General features: G+C 54.7%; 1 protein-coding gene across 1 annotated transcript in view; it reads left to right on the top strand.

Moving 5' to 3' along the window:
- Positions 1-5239: 5239 nt before the first annotated feature.
- LOC135978501 (kinesin-like protein KIF21B) overlaps positions 5240-14888 on the top strand; it is a gene marked incomplete at its 5' end in the record, with an annotated part of 29856 nt that continues 20207 nt past the window's right edge. Inside the window, 7 exons of the mRNA XM_065579433.1 lie at positions 5240-5462; positions 5825-6007; positions 10915-11070; positions 11492-11607; positions 12335-12530; positions 14139-14274; positions 14492-14555. Of these exons, the coding sequence (XP_065435505.1) occupies positions 5240-5462; positions 5825-6007; positions 10915-11070; positions 11492-11607; positions 12335-12530; positions 14139-14274; positions 14492-14555 (1074 nt within the window). The remainder of the gene's footprint in view (positions 5463-5824; positions 6008-10914; positions 11071-11491; positions 11608-12334; positions 12531-14138; positions 14275-14491; positions 14556-14888) is intronic.

The following is a 14888-nucleotide window of genomic DNA, read 5'->3' as shown; positions in this document are numbered from 1 at the left end:
CTCTCCCCCTCCCTGAACCCCCGGCACCGGTGATCCCACAGTGAACAGGTCTGTCTATGGGCTTGTCGGCCAGTTTGACTGCACCCAGCCCCAAGAGTTGCTATACTCCCAGAATGCATTGCCAGTGCCTCCTGGATGCTGTTGGTGTCATGTCTCCTGTGGGGCCATCAGCAGGAGGGAGCAGGTGCTGAGCCAGGGCTGGTCTCACACCCCACTCCTAATAGGGCTCTGGGATCTTTCAAGCCCCTTCTACCCTAGAAAAGTGGCTGACAGCTGTTGTGCCCCTGAAATGGAGACTGGAAGCAGCTCATGTGGCTGGAACAAGCCCCGTCCTGTGCTCCGGTGTAGAAGGTGCAACTGGCAGTAAAACCATTCTCAGCACCAGTGCAGATGGGGCTCGGGTCCGATCCTTTCTGGGCAGTGCCTGCAGGAGGCTGCCTCCCCTCTGGCCTGATGGATGATTTCCCTGCCTGTGAAGCCCTGGTCTGTTTTAGGTGCCACTTTGTGACCACTGGGTAACTCCCTAACTGCCAAAGGGGCTTAGGCATTCGGGCGGACAAGTGTGATGCTTGATGCATTTTGGAGCAGCCCCTGCAGTTACTGGAATCTTGGCTCTGACTCCTGTGGGGTTGGGAGCGAAGTCCCCGCCCCACTTTGCTGTTTGGGCTGCATGGATTCTGACGGGACCCCTCCAACGTCCGTAGCATCCCGCCACTCCTCAGCACAGCTTTAATAACCAAGAGGGAGCCGCACGGAGGCCTCACGCCACTCTGACCTCAATGGGCCAAATTCACCTCTGGTGCAACTTCGCTGCTTTCATTACGAACACTTTCCTGGCCTGGGGTCTCAGTGTGCTTTGCAAACACTGCTGGATCCAATTTCCTGGCTCTGTGTGAGGCTGGTCAGTGTGATTAGCCCCATTGAGCGGGTGGGGAAACTGAGGCATAGCGAGGTTGAGGCAAGGTCACATGATGGGTCAGTGGGATTACAACCCTGAGTGTTGATTTGTAAGGGTCTAGTCTTGTCCCTGGCTTTATTTTAATCTTCTGTGAACATAGATCTTCTGGGCCTTATCCTACCCACCTGAGGCATGACAGTAACTGACTAGAATGGCACCATCTGTCTGGCCTCATTAGTGCTGTAATACTGTAACCATTAGACACATGATCAGGCAAGTTCGTTAGTTATACAGGGTAATCGTGTGGCTATTTCCATCTCTAATTTGTTATTGGGAGCTCTCAAGAATGCAGCTGAGACAAGGCATGGAGCGAGCATTACAGGGGCTGTGCAAGGTGGACAAATCTGTGCTCTGCTAATCCTATTGGATGTTTCTTCCATCTCTAATGTCAGTAGGTCTCGTCCCGTCCATCTGCCTGCTCTCCGGCCAGCACAGGTTTAGGAACTGGCATAGTCCAGTTTCCCATTTCCAATAGGGGGCAGCTCCAGCTGCTTCAGAGGAAGGTAGAAGTTGGAAATTAAGGAATAACCTGCCCACAGAAAGTTTCTTCCTGACCCTCATCGCTTAGAAGTTGGCTCATGCCCTGAAGCATGAGGATTTATAATTTTTTTTTTTAAAGAACCTTCTCAAATTATCACTATCTTTGTAAATATCCAGCCCTCTTTTGAGTCCAACTAAACTCTTGGCATCTGGGCTATGTGAAAGCCTGTGGAACTCATTGCTAACTCTGTGCTGGGTAATAAAGGATTATTCTCTTCTTATATTCTTCATGACTTTTGTTCTGCATTTCCTGATGTTCAGTCTCGATTTTCTTTGCTCAGTTTTATCCCAGTGCTCCTAGCTCTCATGCCCTTGCCCCATCCTTCCCTGTCACACTGACCAAAAATGTTTCTCTCTCACACACACACACACACACACACACACACACACACACACACACACACACACACACACACACACACACAGCCCCTCCACCCCCATCATTTTTGTCAAAAAGCCTTTTTTTTTTTTTTTTTTTTTTTGGTCCAGGGGGACAGGGAAGGAAACGTCTTTGGGGAGAAAGAACGCGAGCGGCCCCAGTGCTGAGCCCTTCTGAAAATCTGAACCTTGCTGTGGTCGCTGAGCTCTGTCTGGAAATTCTGGCCCAAAGGGCCCAGTTGAGCCTTCTGCTGTTTGTAGGCTTTAAACAAAGTGCCAGCCTGGGAACCCTGGAGAAAAGCCCCCACTTAGTGAGACTTTGGTGCTGGCATAATCTGATACCCTTTCCCATCCTTCAGTGATACACAAACTATCCACAGAGGATTCTTTCCCAGGTTTCTGGCTCGTGGGTCTTGCCCACATGCTCAGGGTCTACCTGGTCACCAGATTTGGGGTTTAGAGGGAATTTTCCCCGGGTCAGATTGGCAGAGACCCTGGGAGGTTTTTGCCTTCCTCTGGAGCATGGGGCACTTGCAGGTTTAAACTAGTGTAAATAGTGGATTCTCTAACTTGAAGTCTTTAAACCATGATTTGAGGACTTCAGTAACTCAGCCAGTGGTTAGGGGTCTATTACAGGAGTGGGTGGGGTTTTGCGGCCTGCGATGTGTGGGAGGCCAGGTGAGATGATCAAGATGGCCCCTTCTGGCCTTAAAGTCTGAGGCTACATCTTCACTACGGGGGGGGGGGGGGGGGGGTGTCGATTTAAGATACGCAAATTCAGCTACCCGAATAGCGTAGCTGAATTCGACATATCGCAGCCGACTTAACCCGCTGTAGGGACGGCGGCAAAATCAACCTCTGCGGCTTCCCGTCGACGGCGCTTACTCCCACCTCCGCTGGTGGAGTAAGAGCGTCGATTCGGGGATCGATTGTCGCATCCCAACGGGACGCGATAAATCGATCCCCGAGAGGTCGATTTCTACCCGCCGATTTAGGCGGGTAGTGTAGACCCAGCCTGAGTCTATAACACCTAGCGCTTACACAGTGTCTTTCATCCAGAGATTTCAAAGAGCTTTACAAAGGTATTTGATATCATTACCCCTGCTTTACAGATGGGGAAACTGAGGCACAGAGTGGCCATGCAGGATTTGCTTCACCTATGGCTAAAGTACATTAAACAGTAGCTGATGATAATATCGGACACTATTTGATAAGCCCCACTTAGTGAGAGGGTGGTGGTATTAATCATGTGGTCCATTCTATTGGCTTCCATGGCTTTAAAGGAATTAATATAAGTATTTATAAAACAGCCAATGAGGGAAGTTTTGTCAACAAGTCTCCAAAAAGAGTTTTTATCAGGGTATTTGGTGTCATGTTTTTTCTCCCTGATTCTTCCCAGGCAAGCCAGCTTCAGAGCTGCCAGGCCGATCCCCTGAAAATAGGAGACTTTAAAATCTCAGCAAAAGCAGCTGTTTTGCCAAGCAAAGCTGCAGGTCATTTTGTTAGCAGTACATTTCTCTTTGTTGATTCCTGTGTAACAGCAGAATTTTAGGTGTGTGTGTGAAATTACGACTAATTGATCTGATTTGGGTTGTGCGGATGCTGGGGTGGCGCTGATGGCCTGTGAGCTACATAGGTCAGACTGGCTCATGGTCTCTTCTGGCCTTCAGCGCTGTGATTTAGAAGGTAATCAAGAACTTGAGAGTGAGTACTGAAAAGACCCTTAGCAGAGCTCTTCCCTTCCTGGATCAGATTGGGTTGATTTTCATCTCTGGCTTCCCCGGTCTCGCTCGTGTGGAGTTTGTATTGTCTCTTTCCCTTGTCTGCTTTGATTAGCAATATTCGGATTACCCCGGGGTTTATTTTTAATGACTCTTTTTGGGCAAAAATGTTTAAGTCTCGAATTTGTACGATGGGAAACTGCGTCAAGGGAGCTTTTAATGATGTGGATTGAACATGTGCACTGCAGTAGTCTATCTGACAAAGGAACAAGGAGTTATTCAGGCTGGGAGCTGACATCAGATGAATTCAGGCTGGACATAAAGCACAGGTTTGTGTTTTATTTGAACAGTGAGGGTAAGTAGACACCAGAACCACTTACCCAGGGCTGTGGTGAATACTCCATCCCTTGAAACTTTGAAATCAAGAATGTGCATCTCCAATACATCTGCTTTAGCTCACCCACATGTCATGGGATTGATTCCAAAGTTACTGGGGAAAGCCTGTGTTATGCCGGAGATGAGACTGTCTGATCAGAATGGTCCCTCTGGGAATTTATAATGAACATTTTAAATGAGTGAGCATGCATTCTTCTAGATCCCTGAATTGGGTGTGCAGTCTGGGGCTGTGCGCAGATGTGGGGGCTACGTACCTATGCCTTGCAGATTGAGGAGCTGCATGTCTAAACCAGGTGTCACCTGTCCTAGTAGTTTGTACGTGCCCAGGTCATCCAAACCCGTATTCCAGTTAGGACTCTCGGATGCACCCACTGCCATAAATTAGCAGCTGGAACCCCTACGTCTCTAATGGGGTGAGGGGTTGCAAGCAGTAAAGGAGTGGGAGAGAGCTCTGGAAGGAGAAATAATCCACCCGAGGGCCCAAGTTGCCCTGGGAACAGTCTTTGGGGAGCATCCAGCATCTTCTGACCTGACCCACTTATTGTGCAAATGAAAATGGGAGCTGGTCAACACAAACTTGCAATAGCAGCCACGGATTTGGGGTGCCTCTGCTTCTGGGGGGCCCAGCCTGAGACACAGTGGGCCTTGATTATTTTTTTTCCCAGAAGGTTTGAGCACAAGGAAATCCAGCTGACGTCAGTGGGAGCTGCGGGACAGTCAGTACCTCTGGGAATTGGGCCCCAATTGTCTCAAAATGGGCTCCCCAGAAAGAGAAGCCTCCAGAATCAGAGGCCAGTGCTGAAAACATGGGTCTTGCTCTTTCTAGCAGAATGTGAGGAGGAGGAGGGAGAAAGGCGTCTGACTAGGCCAGGGAGCCATTAATAAATAGGAAAGGTGCTTCTAAGACTTCTGTTAGCCTTGGGCAGGGCCGTGTTTCCTTGTGCTCGTCGTCTGTCAGCAGCCGCCTGTGGTCTCTTGTCTCACAATTGATCATCAGCTCTTTGGGGCAGGGACCCTCTTCTTGTTCTGTGTTTGTACAGCGCCTGGCCCCAGGGGGTCATGATCCATAACTTGGGCTCCTATGACTGTTACTTTGTGTAGTTAAGCAGCTGCTGCCAGGTTGCAGCCCAGAGGTGGCTGCATTTCACTGGTGGGCAAGGTGGTCCCCCTTGCTGCAGGGATGCAGGGTGCTCTGGGAGAAGTAAGATTGTTGTGTCCTCAGTTGTCTGTCTTCTCCCGCTGGCAGGATCCGTCCCCAGCTGTCAAAGGAGAAGATTGAGGGATGCCACATCTACACTTCAGTGATGCCTGGGGAGCCCCAGGTGCTGCTGGGAAAGGACAAGGCGTTCATCTATGACTTTGTGTTCGACCTGGACACGTGGCAGGAGCGGCTCTACACCACCTGCGTCAGCAAACTCATCGAGGGCTGCTTCGAAGGCTACAATGCCACTGTGCTGGCGTATGGCCAGGTACCGGCTGTCCCCGTCCTGTGTCTCGGCGGTAAACCTGGGCTGTTGCACTGAAGCCAGGCTCGGCTGTTAGTAGTTGTGGGCTATCTGGCTGCACCAGCAAAGCCATGCGGGAAGGTGCTTGGCTGGGCCTGCAGGTCGGAGTTGAGGCTCGTTGGTGGGGTGCAGGGGCAGAGGCCCAGGACTGGAATATTGGAGGTGCTGTGGGTTGGGATTTTGGGACATCAAGAGAGCTGTTGGGGAATAGTCAGGGAGGGGTGGGGGCAGGTTGGGTTTGGCAGCCCAGGGCTGGAGCTGCAGGGGGCTGCTCTTAGGCTGATGCGCCCTGGGGCTGTCTAAGTGCCCGTCCTGTGCCCTTTCAGACCGGCGCTGGGAAGACGTACACCATGGGCACCGGCTTTGACACAAACATCTCGGAAGAGGAGCACGGGATCATCCCGCGGGCCATCTCCCACCTCTTCAGCGGCATCGAGCAGCGCAAGCGGGCAGCGCAGGAGCGTGGCACAGCCGTGCCAGAGTTTAAAGTCAGCGCCCAGTTCCTGGAGGTGGGTGTGAGCGAGGGGGGAGCAAGCTGGGTCCCCGGAACACGAGGAGCTGCCATTCCCGCACCCCGGAACAGGGTATGGGTGGGGGTGTCTGTCCCAGCGACCGCAAGCCACAGCTACTCATGCACTGCTTCAGGGGGGCACCCTACATAAAATGGTGCTGACTGTTTATGTTCTGGCTTCTCTGGGAGGCAGTGGTGCTGGTTATCTGTGCCCCCTCTGTGTCTGGGAGCTGGAGGGCTGGCTCCACTGCAGTCCGTGTACTCTGCATCCACTTGTCTGCATCCAGATTTGGGCCAAAGTCCAGTTGCTGTACAAAGGATGTAGGTTTTCCCAGCCTTCCCCAGCTGAGCAGGAATTCTCAAGCGCCTTCCACTCCATCTATTGCTTCAGGCTTTCTCATAACCTTGAAAGTAACGTACTGGCCCTTCCCACCTCTTTGCCCTGTTTCTCAGTCTCCAGAGCCTGCTTTTAGCATGTTCCTATCATTATCCAAACCTTTCTTATTGCACCTTTCATCTAGAACGATCCCATCATGCCTTGCAGACTGTGTACTTTGTGATTGCTTCAGCTCTTACCCACATGCAGCTAGTTCTGGGGTGGAATGTGAAAAAAACAAATGCAGCTTCCATCAGCAGTTCAGGACAGGAATGGGTTTAGAATGACTTATCCGGGCGAATGCAGGAAGGCTGTATATAGTTAGCCCCACTGTTCTGACAAAGTTTCTATTTTGTTAATGCCCCAAACGCATGTGGAAAAGCCAGGAGCTTTTCAAAGGGTTGGCTTTGCATTTTACTTTCAGATCATGTTGATAGAGAAACGTGTGCTGTGGTATAATCGATCCAGACGATGCCATCCTTGTGTTTAGTGACTAGAGCTGGGTGAGAGGGATTTTTGTGAAATCACAAAACCACCGTGACACTATTTGGCAAATCACTTTTGCGTAATTTCATGGAATCCTGAAACTTGAGCTTTTTTTTAGAATATATTCCACACGATATGCATCCGAAGAAGTGGGCTGTAGCCCACGAAAGCTTATGCTCTAATAAATTTGTTGTCGCTAAAGTGCCACAAGTCCTCCTGTTCTGTTTTTAGAATGTGTAAAATCTCAAGTGATCTGAAAACTAGTCCAACTTCAACATAGAAATGCCTCCCCTGTTGGAAAAGTGTAGAGGAGAAAGCATCTGCTGTAAGGCTATATAGCCTAGAAAGGACTGAAAGACTGGGAGCAGGGAGGTCCTGAGTCTAATCCCACTGCTGACACAGTGCCCTCAATGATCCTTGTATAGCTATCCCTTCAGAGGAGTATTTTCTTGGGCTTCACAACACCTTGATGAATTAGATAAATACCAATGGTCCATTTTACAATGGAGGTACAGATAGTGACTGGCCAAAGATCAGGCAAGCCTGGGTCCGAACCAGAAGTGGATTGCACATCTCCAGATGATCAGGCCCAAACCACTAGAGCACAGAGTTCCCCCTGGAAAGTCTCTGAGCTCCATTTTCTCCATCTGGGCAAAGAGTTGAGACCCGTATGACTTCAGATCCCTATACCTGGCTGGGTAAGTTACCCCAATAGGAAACCTTCCCGGCTTCCATGACGCCCTCCTCATCTCTTCTGCCCCAGATCTGAAGCAGCCGGAAGCGTGATCGTGTTCCCAAGGATCTCTAGCCTTGGCAGGGCTTTGGCTCTTCCCTGAGTGCCTGTGAGCTGGCACGGAAGCAGGACACGGGAGGACTTCCTGCTCATTGGCACCTCCTTTGAAATCCCTTTGTCGAGGCGAGGCTATTCTGAGTGGTGGTTAACCCTGCTTCTCGTTCAGTATGGCGGCAGTGCCCCTCCGCCAGCAGTGTTGTGTGACTGCCCAGCCCCGGGCGTGAGCTATAGGATCAGACACAAGTGCTGCAGTGAACCCTGTGAGATCCCGTCTCCCCCTCCTATAACATCTTCCCCAGAGCCAGCCAGTCCTGCTTGTGAATGCCACAGGGTGCCGGGACTCCCACCGCGTAAGTCACCAAAGGAGATCTCGCTGTTGTCGAAACCGCCTGCTATTCAGCCTACGTTTCCCTTTGCTCGATCCCTTTCCTCCCAGCGACACCCACTTTGGGAACACCCTGTTAGAGTTTATGGGCTTGGGTAACTCCAGTGACTTCAATGAAGCTATGTCTGAGGATCTGGCCCCACTGCACTGGCATGTGGAGAGTTTGTGCAAACTTGGCCAACGCCGTGGCTGCCCCGGGGTGGCTGGTGGACCCTTTACGTGGACTGAACCATCCCACCTAGGCTAAGAGGAGCTACATCTGAAAACCCTTCTCCTTGGCCTTGCTGCAGCTCTGTAGATTCAGCACCAGAAGCCGTCCAGTCTGAAGGCCGGGCTGGCAGATGCTAGCTTCTCGGCTATAGAGAAGCTTTGACAAAGCCCAGAGACTGCTGGGGTGACAGCAGAGACTCCAGCACTGCAAGGGTTAATGACACTGGCAGTGCTGGAGCTGGGGGCTGCCTGCTGAGTTTATTGTGTCCTGTCTGTTTTCTGGTCAGGATATTTTTGCCTGTTAAATAGTTTCAGAAACTTAGATGTCTGGGCTTCTGGAGCCTCCAGTCCCAGCATGAGGCAGGAGTTTCCTCCAAACAAACCCCTCTGGTCTATTTCAGAGTCACCCGTTCGTATTCCCCCGGCAGGCTGTACCCAGCCTTGCTCGCTCCAGGCTATCCACAGAATCACAGTGACCACGAAGGCCCTAGTGTAGGCAGAGCTCAGGCTTTACCGTCGCATCATCGAGACCCAGCTGCTATCTAGCGCTTTGCCTCAGGAGAGCTCAAGGTGCTTTACAAAGGAAGATCAGTATCATGGTCCCATTTTACAGATGGGCAAACTGAGGCACTGAGAGGGGGAGTCACTCACCCAGCAGGCCAGTGGCAGAGCTGGGAACAGACCAGAACCCAGGTCTCTGGAGTCCTAGGCCAGTGCTCTAGCCACTAGGCCACACTGCCAGCTCCTGTGCAGCTGCAGCCAGCCAGCCAGCCAGCAGGAGATGGCCAGGATAGATAAGGCCTTCTTTAGCTGCCTGCTTGGCTGCTTTGCCCGAACATCACTACGCATGCAGGGACCGGCTCAGCTGGCCTATAGCGCCTGTCGTCTGCACGCTGAACACCCATGCTCCCTGCAAACCCAGCAGGGCAGCGCAGTCCTGTGGGAACTGGTTTGCCCCAATGTCCCCTCTCCCCCGGTGGGGTGTGCTGATAGCTGCCCTCCACCCCAGAGGTGGCTGCATCTCGGCGCCGTGGTCTGCACAGCTGGAATAAAAGGTGCTCTCGTTGGGGGGTGATAGTGGGGGTCCGTTAAAGCTCCCGAGGGTGCCAGCATGCAAGGTAATGACCTGGGCTGTTGTTACTGCTGTGCTCTTCCCCGTGTCCTGGGACCTGTCCGGGCAGGTTCATTAGAGGGGAGGCTTTACTGCTCTGGAGCTAACTTCCAGGGACAGTGGAACGGATTAGCCTTATCTTCAGAGCCGCTCTGCGGTGCTTTCCCGCTAGCCCCTGAGCTGGGATCCTTGCAATGAACTGCGTACGGGCCTAATGCCAGCCAGGTGCCAGGACTCTTGGCTTCTACCCCTGGTTCTGCCCCTGACTTGGCATGTGGCCTTGGTGAACTCACTGCTCCACTCTGTGTCCTGGGCCAGGGCCCAGACCCTGTGATCGGAACATGGCCTCACAGCACCTCTGGTGAAGGCCGGGTGGGCGAGAGGCCCAGGTTGAGATCTGCAGCCTGTCTAGCACCACAAACAGTGAGGCCCCAGCCCAGCTTCCTTCTGGGACTTCAGCGCACCACCCACCCTGTTCATGATTCGCTGGATTCTCGTCACTTACGCAAATGGGCAGGTGCCTGTGCCACCCACAGAACTGTCAGCCAGCCGGGCGAAGGAATGGGAGGCAAGGCATGCCCACCACCCCAGGGCAGGATCCCATCTGCAGGTGGTGGCTGGGGAAGGGGGACGGCCGGGTCACTTTACCTATCCCTCGTGTAGGGTCACAGCCTGGATCAGCCCTACGGCGGGATTTCGGAGACCTGGGTTTTTCCTCCCTGCTCTGCCATGCACGCCCAGGGTAACTTTGGGCACGTCCCTTGGTCTCTCTGGCCTCCGTTCCCCATCTGTACAATGAGGCGTGAGGATAAATACGGTAGATTGATAGGTGCTTGCATATTAGGGTAAAGATGGGCCTGTTAATATCGTAGATGGGGTGAAGCCTGTCCGTTCTACGCTGCTCTGCCAAGGAGGAGCCACTACATAGCCCCACTGGACCTGGGCCTTCAGGGGGCTCCCTCTGAGCCCACCCGTTCTCCTGCCCTGTAGTGACTGGGATGGGCTCAATGCACCTGCCCTGCTGTTCTTGCCCCTTCCCCCGACTAGCCACCGGCACTAAATCCATTTCTCCTCCTCCGCCGCCTTCCGCTCAGTGCTCGCCCCTTCCATGCTGCACCCGCTCCCGGCAGGGGAGCAGTAGCTGGGCTGGCGATACACGGCTTGCTTGCAAAACTAATCCAGGGCAAGGTGCAGAATTGGCTCTGGCTTCCCTGTCTTTGGGGACCTCCCGGCTCGGAGCCCTAATTAGCCCCTTTCTCCACCTGGGCAGGTCAATCTGTCAGTGACGACCCCCCCCCCCTCGGGCGGGTCAGGCCTGACTTGCTGGGGTCTGGATAATTACCCCGCTCGGACTCTAGTCCCAGATAACTAGGGGGACAGCAGGGTCCCCAGACGTACGGACAGTGCTGGGTGACTGACGGCCATGGCAATGGAGCCGTAGCGGGATGCTCTGCGAGGGGGCGGGTTGGGATCTAGCATAGCAGAGGGATAAAGCCCTGTTCCCCTGCGGGAGGCACTGACGCTGCAGCGTGTCTGCTTGCCAGGTGACCGGCCTTCCAGAGGGATCCCAGGCCACCAGCGAGTACGAGACCCTCACCGCCAAGTTCCACTTCGTCGACCTGGCTGGCTCGGAGAGGCTGAAGCGGACGGGAGCTACGGGCGAGAGAGCCAAGGAGGGCATCTCCATCAACTGCGGCCTGGTAGGCTCTTAGCGGGTGGAGGAGACTGGGACAGGCTGCAGTGGATATAAAGGGGCTGCTGAACACAGACAGACCCTGCCTGGTTCACTAGCTCCCAGACTGAGCCACCATGGGTCACCACTAGGGGTCGCGCGGTGGACTCGGTGGTGAGGGATGGGGCCACTAGCTGCGCTACCCAGCACTGTCCCCAGTAGGGGTAGATTCCTGGGTCTGGGGGCTCGGGAATAACGTGGAGGCAGGAGAGGGGCTGCACACTGGCTGGCTGGTATAGCTGCACTGACTGGCTGCTAGTGCATTGGTCCAGAGCCCCCCCGCTCCCTGGAAAGAGGTGGCTCCGATCACCCTGAGCTTTGTTTTCTACAGGGAGGGGCCCTCCCCAGCACGGGGGGAAAACTCAGTCCCTTCCGGTTTTTGTTGGCAGCTGGCGTTGGGAAACGTCATAAGCGCCCTTGGAGACCAGAGCAAGAAAGCGGTGCACGTACCCTACCGAGACTCCAAACTGACCCGGCTCCTCCAGGACTCCCTTGCGGGGAACAGGTAACAGGCACCCTGAGCCAGGGCGTGGGGTCACCCAGCGGGTGTCAGCTTCAGCTGGGTGTGTGTGACCCAGAATGGAAGAGCTGTGCCCTCGCTGGGTCTGCACCCTGGGAGTGTCGCCTGAGGCGGGTGGGGGATTTCTGAGTAACAGGAGGGCCGGTCGGGCTCAGGGATGGACCTGAAGTGCCGTGTAGGTTTCCTGGGGTGGTGCGTTGCTGAGGGTCCGGTGGAGTCTCCATGGTGACTTTTCAAAGGTAATTATCTCGGCTCTCTTGGTCCTGGGCCCCAGACGCAATTAGGCAGCTTTCGTGGAATTAGCTCTTGCAAAATGTGTCTGAGCCCTTCGTGATCTGGGACTTGGCAGCTGAGTTTCCCAGCATGGGATTGCTCAAATCCCTCCCCCTTCCTGTCTCAGTGATGCCCCGAATGCCCTGCCATGGGCTGCCCGGGGTGGCGACTCCCTGAACACCACTTTGTAATGAGCAGGGGAGGCCACCCAGGGTTCTCTTTGCTGCTGCCTGAGCCACACTCCCAGCCTGTGCCGGCCCAGGGTGGAAGGGATCCACACCCCGTTTATAAAGTAAATAAAGGCCAAAGGGGGGTGTGGCTGGAGCTGCCAATAGGCACCCATGTGCCAGCGTTGGAATTGGCTGATCTGACGTGGCCCAGGTGCTGCATTGTTTGATGGCAGCTCCAGCTGACCCCGTTGGCTCTCCATCCTCCCTAGCCAAACCATCATGATCACCTGCATCAGCCCCTCTGACCGGGACTTCATGGAGACCTTAAACACGCTCAAGTACGCCAACCGGGCTCGCAACATCAAGAACAAGGTGGTGGTGAACCAGGACAAAATCAGCCAGCAGATCAGCGCCCTGCAGGCCGAGATCGCCCGCCTCCAGATGGAGCTCATGGAGTACAAGGTGGTAAGGGGCGGCTGAGCAGGTGAAGCCTCGTGTGTGTACGGCCCACTCGGGTCACCAGTGAGGATCGAACCCAGGACCTTCCACGCCGGCCCCTGCCGCTTGGGCTAATGGAGTAACTCCACTAACTGAGTTTGTGGCAGGCTGTTGTGGTTGCTGGGACTGGCTGCTAGAGGGTGACCTACTTGCATGTACAAAGCCTGGGTATGACCTGGACTCCTTGCTGTCACAGGTTCAAATCCCAGCTGCAGCAACACTGCCTCGAATGGCATGGGGAAAGTATTCCTGCCTCCCCTGCACAGATCTGGCCCCATGCTGTGTGTACAGCTACTCCTCTGCTGCCCTTGGCCAGCTCCATGCCCTCCTGGGTGCGGTGTACGCTGTGGCACTGGGCTCCACCCCAGAGATGACTGTGTTTCAGTGGTGCTGTAGTTTGTGGGTAGGATGCAAGGGACTATGGCGAGGTAGGCTGTTCAAGGGCTGTATGTCATGTCTGAACAGGGAGAAGGCTTCAGGGTATCTTTTGGAGCTGGGAAGGCACCTCCTGCTTTATATCCCTGTCCTGTGCGGCATATCAGACATCCTGCTTCATGCTGAGCTTGGCTGGACTGGTTTCCCAGGAGCACCAGCCCTTAGGCAGCCAGAGGTTGCTATTGAGCTGAGTCATGTATCTCCCCAGCCCGAGAGGAAGGATGGCCCAGTGGTCATGGCACTGGCCTGGGACTTGGGAGCCCTGTGGTCAAGTCCTTGCTCTGCCACAAACTCCCCGTGTGACCTTGGGCAACTCCCTTAGCCTCAGGGCCTGAATCCCCATCTGCCCAGCCGGGGTCAGAGCACTGCCCTGCCCCCTGGGGGTGCATGAGGGTAAATGCATTAAACTGGGAGGTGCTCAGCTCCTCCCATCATGGGGCTCAGATCAGTACCTTACCTGAATAAAAGGCACTTACAGCATGTCAGCTGCTCCCTGTTTCTGCCTTCCCACGGGCACGCCTGCCATTTTTTGAGTCTCTGCCTTTTCCCTGCTCCTCTTGCTGTGACCCATCTTTAAGGTGACCATATTTCCCAAAGGGAAAACAGAACACCCCGTGGGACTGGCCTGAGTCCCTCCTCCTCCCCCCCCCCCACGGGGCTGCCTCGAGCCACTTGCCTGAGTCCCTCCCCCCATGTGGGGCTGGCCTGAGCCGCTCACGCGAGCCCCCCTCCCTGTGCAGAGGGTAGACAGGGCTGGGGCGAGCAGCAAAGCACATACGGGATAGGCCGACTATTTCCCAAAGGCTGGGGCCAGCATCGCTGCTCACCTGAGCCCTGCCTGCCCCCCGCTGGATCCCGGCCTCCCCTCCATGTTCCTCTGCACCCCACTTTCTTGACAAAACTGGGTGTTTGTCCCGTTTGTCCTTGGAGACAAATGCCCACTTTTGCCAAAAAAAAAGTCGGGATGCCCGGGACATGGCTTAAAAAAGGGACTTGTGCCAGCCGAAACGGGACGTAGGGTTACCCTACCCATCTTCCTCAGTGCGGCACCATTGAGCACGTGGCTGGCTGGGTTTGGCCAGGGCTGACCGACGCTGTGGCTTTGCCCTCTCTGCATCTCCCTTTCTCCTCTCCCCGCAGGGCAAGCGTGTGATCGGGGAGGATGGCGTCGATGGCTACAGTGACTTGTTCCAGGAGAACACCATGCTCCAGAAGGAGAACGCCACCTTGCGCATGAGGGTGAAGGCCATGCAGGAGGCCATTGATGCCATCAACAGCCGGGTCACCCACCTGAGAGCCAGGAGGCCAATTTGATACTGGCCAAGGCAGGTGAGGATGGGCACCTCCGGAGAACGTGTCTGCGAGGTGGGGCATGCGGATCGGTCCCACGAAAATTACAGCCACCCCAGAGCTCAGGTCCAAGGGCAGCTGATTGGCAGCCCAGCTGCTAGGTGTTTCTGATCTAGTCCATGATCCTAATTCTGTCCCTCCAGGTGACGGCAACGAGGCCATCAGCGCCCTGATCCTGAACTACATCCGGGAGATCGAGCAGCTCAGGTGGGCGTGGGTCACGTTCTCTCCTTCTGCCCGTCTGGGGGGGCCGCGTATCGCGTGCAGCTTGAGAGGACCTGCAAAGAGGCAGTGCGGGCTAGCGGGGGGGCTGCTGACCTGGGGCTCTGGAGGCCCAGATTCCCTCTCTGGCTCTGCCGCTCCCGGCTGGGTGACTGGTGCCGCGGGCACTGGGTTCAAATAGTAGGCTGGCATCGCAGCTCTGCCAATGACCTTGGGTAAGTCACTTCCCCTCTCTCTTGCCTTTGATCTGATGCGACCATTGAGATTGTCGGCGCTTTGGGGCAGCGCCCATCTCATGGGTGTGTGCAGCACCTGGCA

Source organism: Chrysemys picta, unplaced genomic scaffold (genome assembly GCF_011386835.1).
Source record: "Chrysemys picta bellii isolate R12L10 unplaced genomic scaffold, ASM1138683v2 scaf291, whole genome shotgun sequence".
NCBI lineage: Eukaryota > Metazoa > Chordata > Testudines > Emydidae > Chrysemys > Chrysemys picta.
This window is presented reverse-complemented; position numbering and strand designations above follow the sequence as displayed.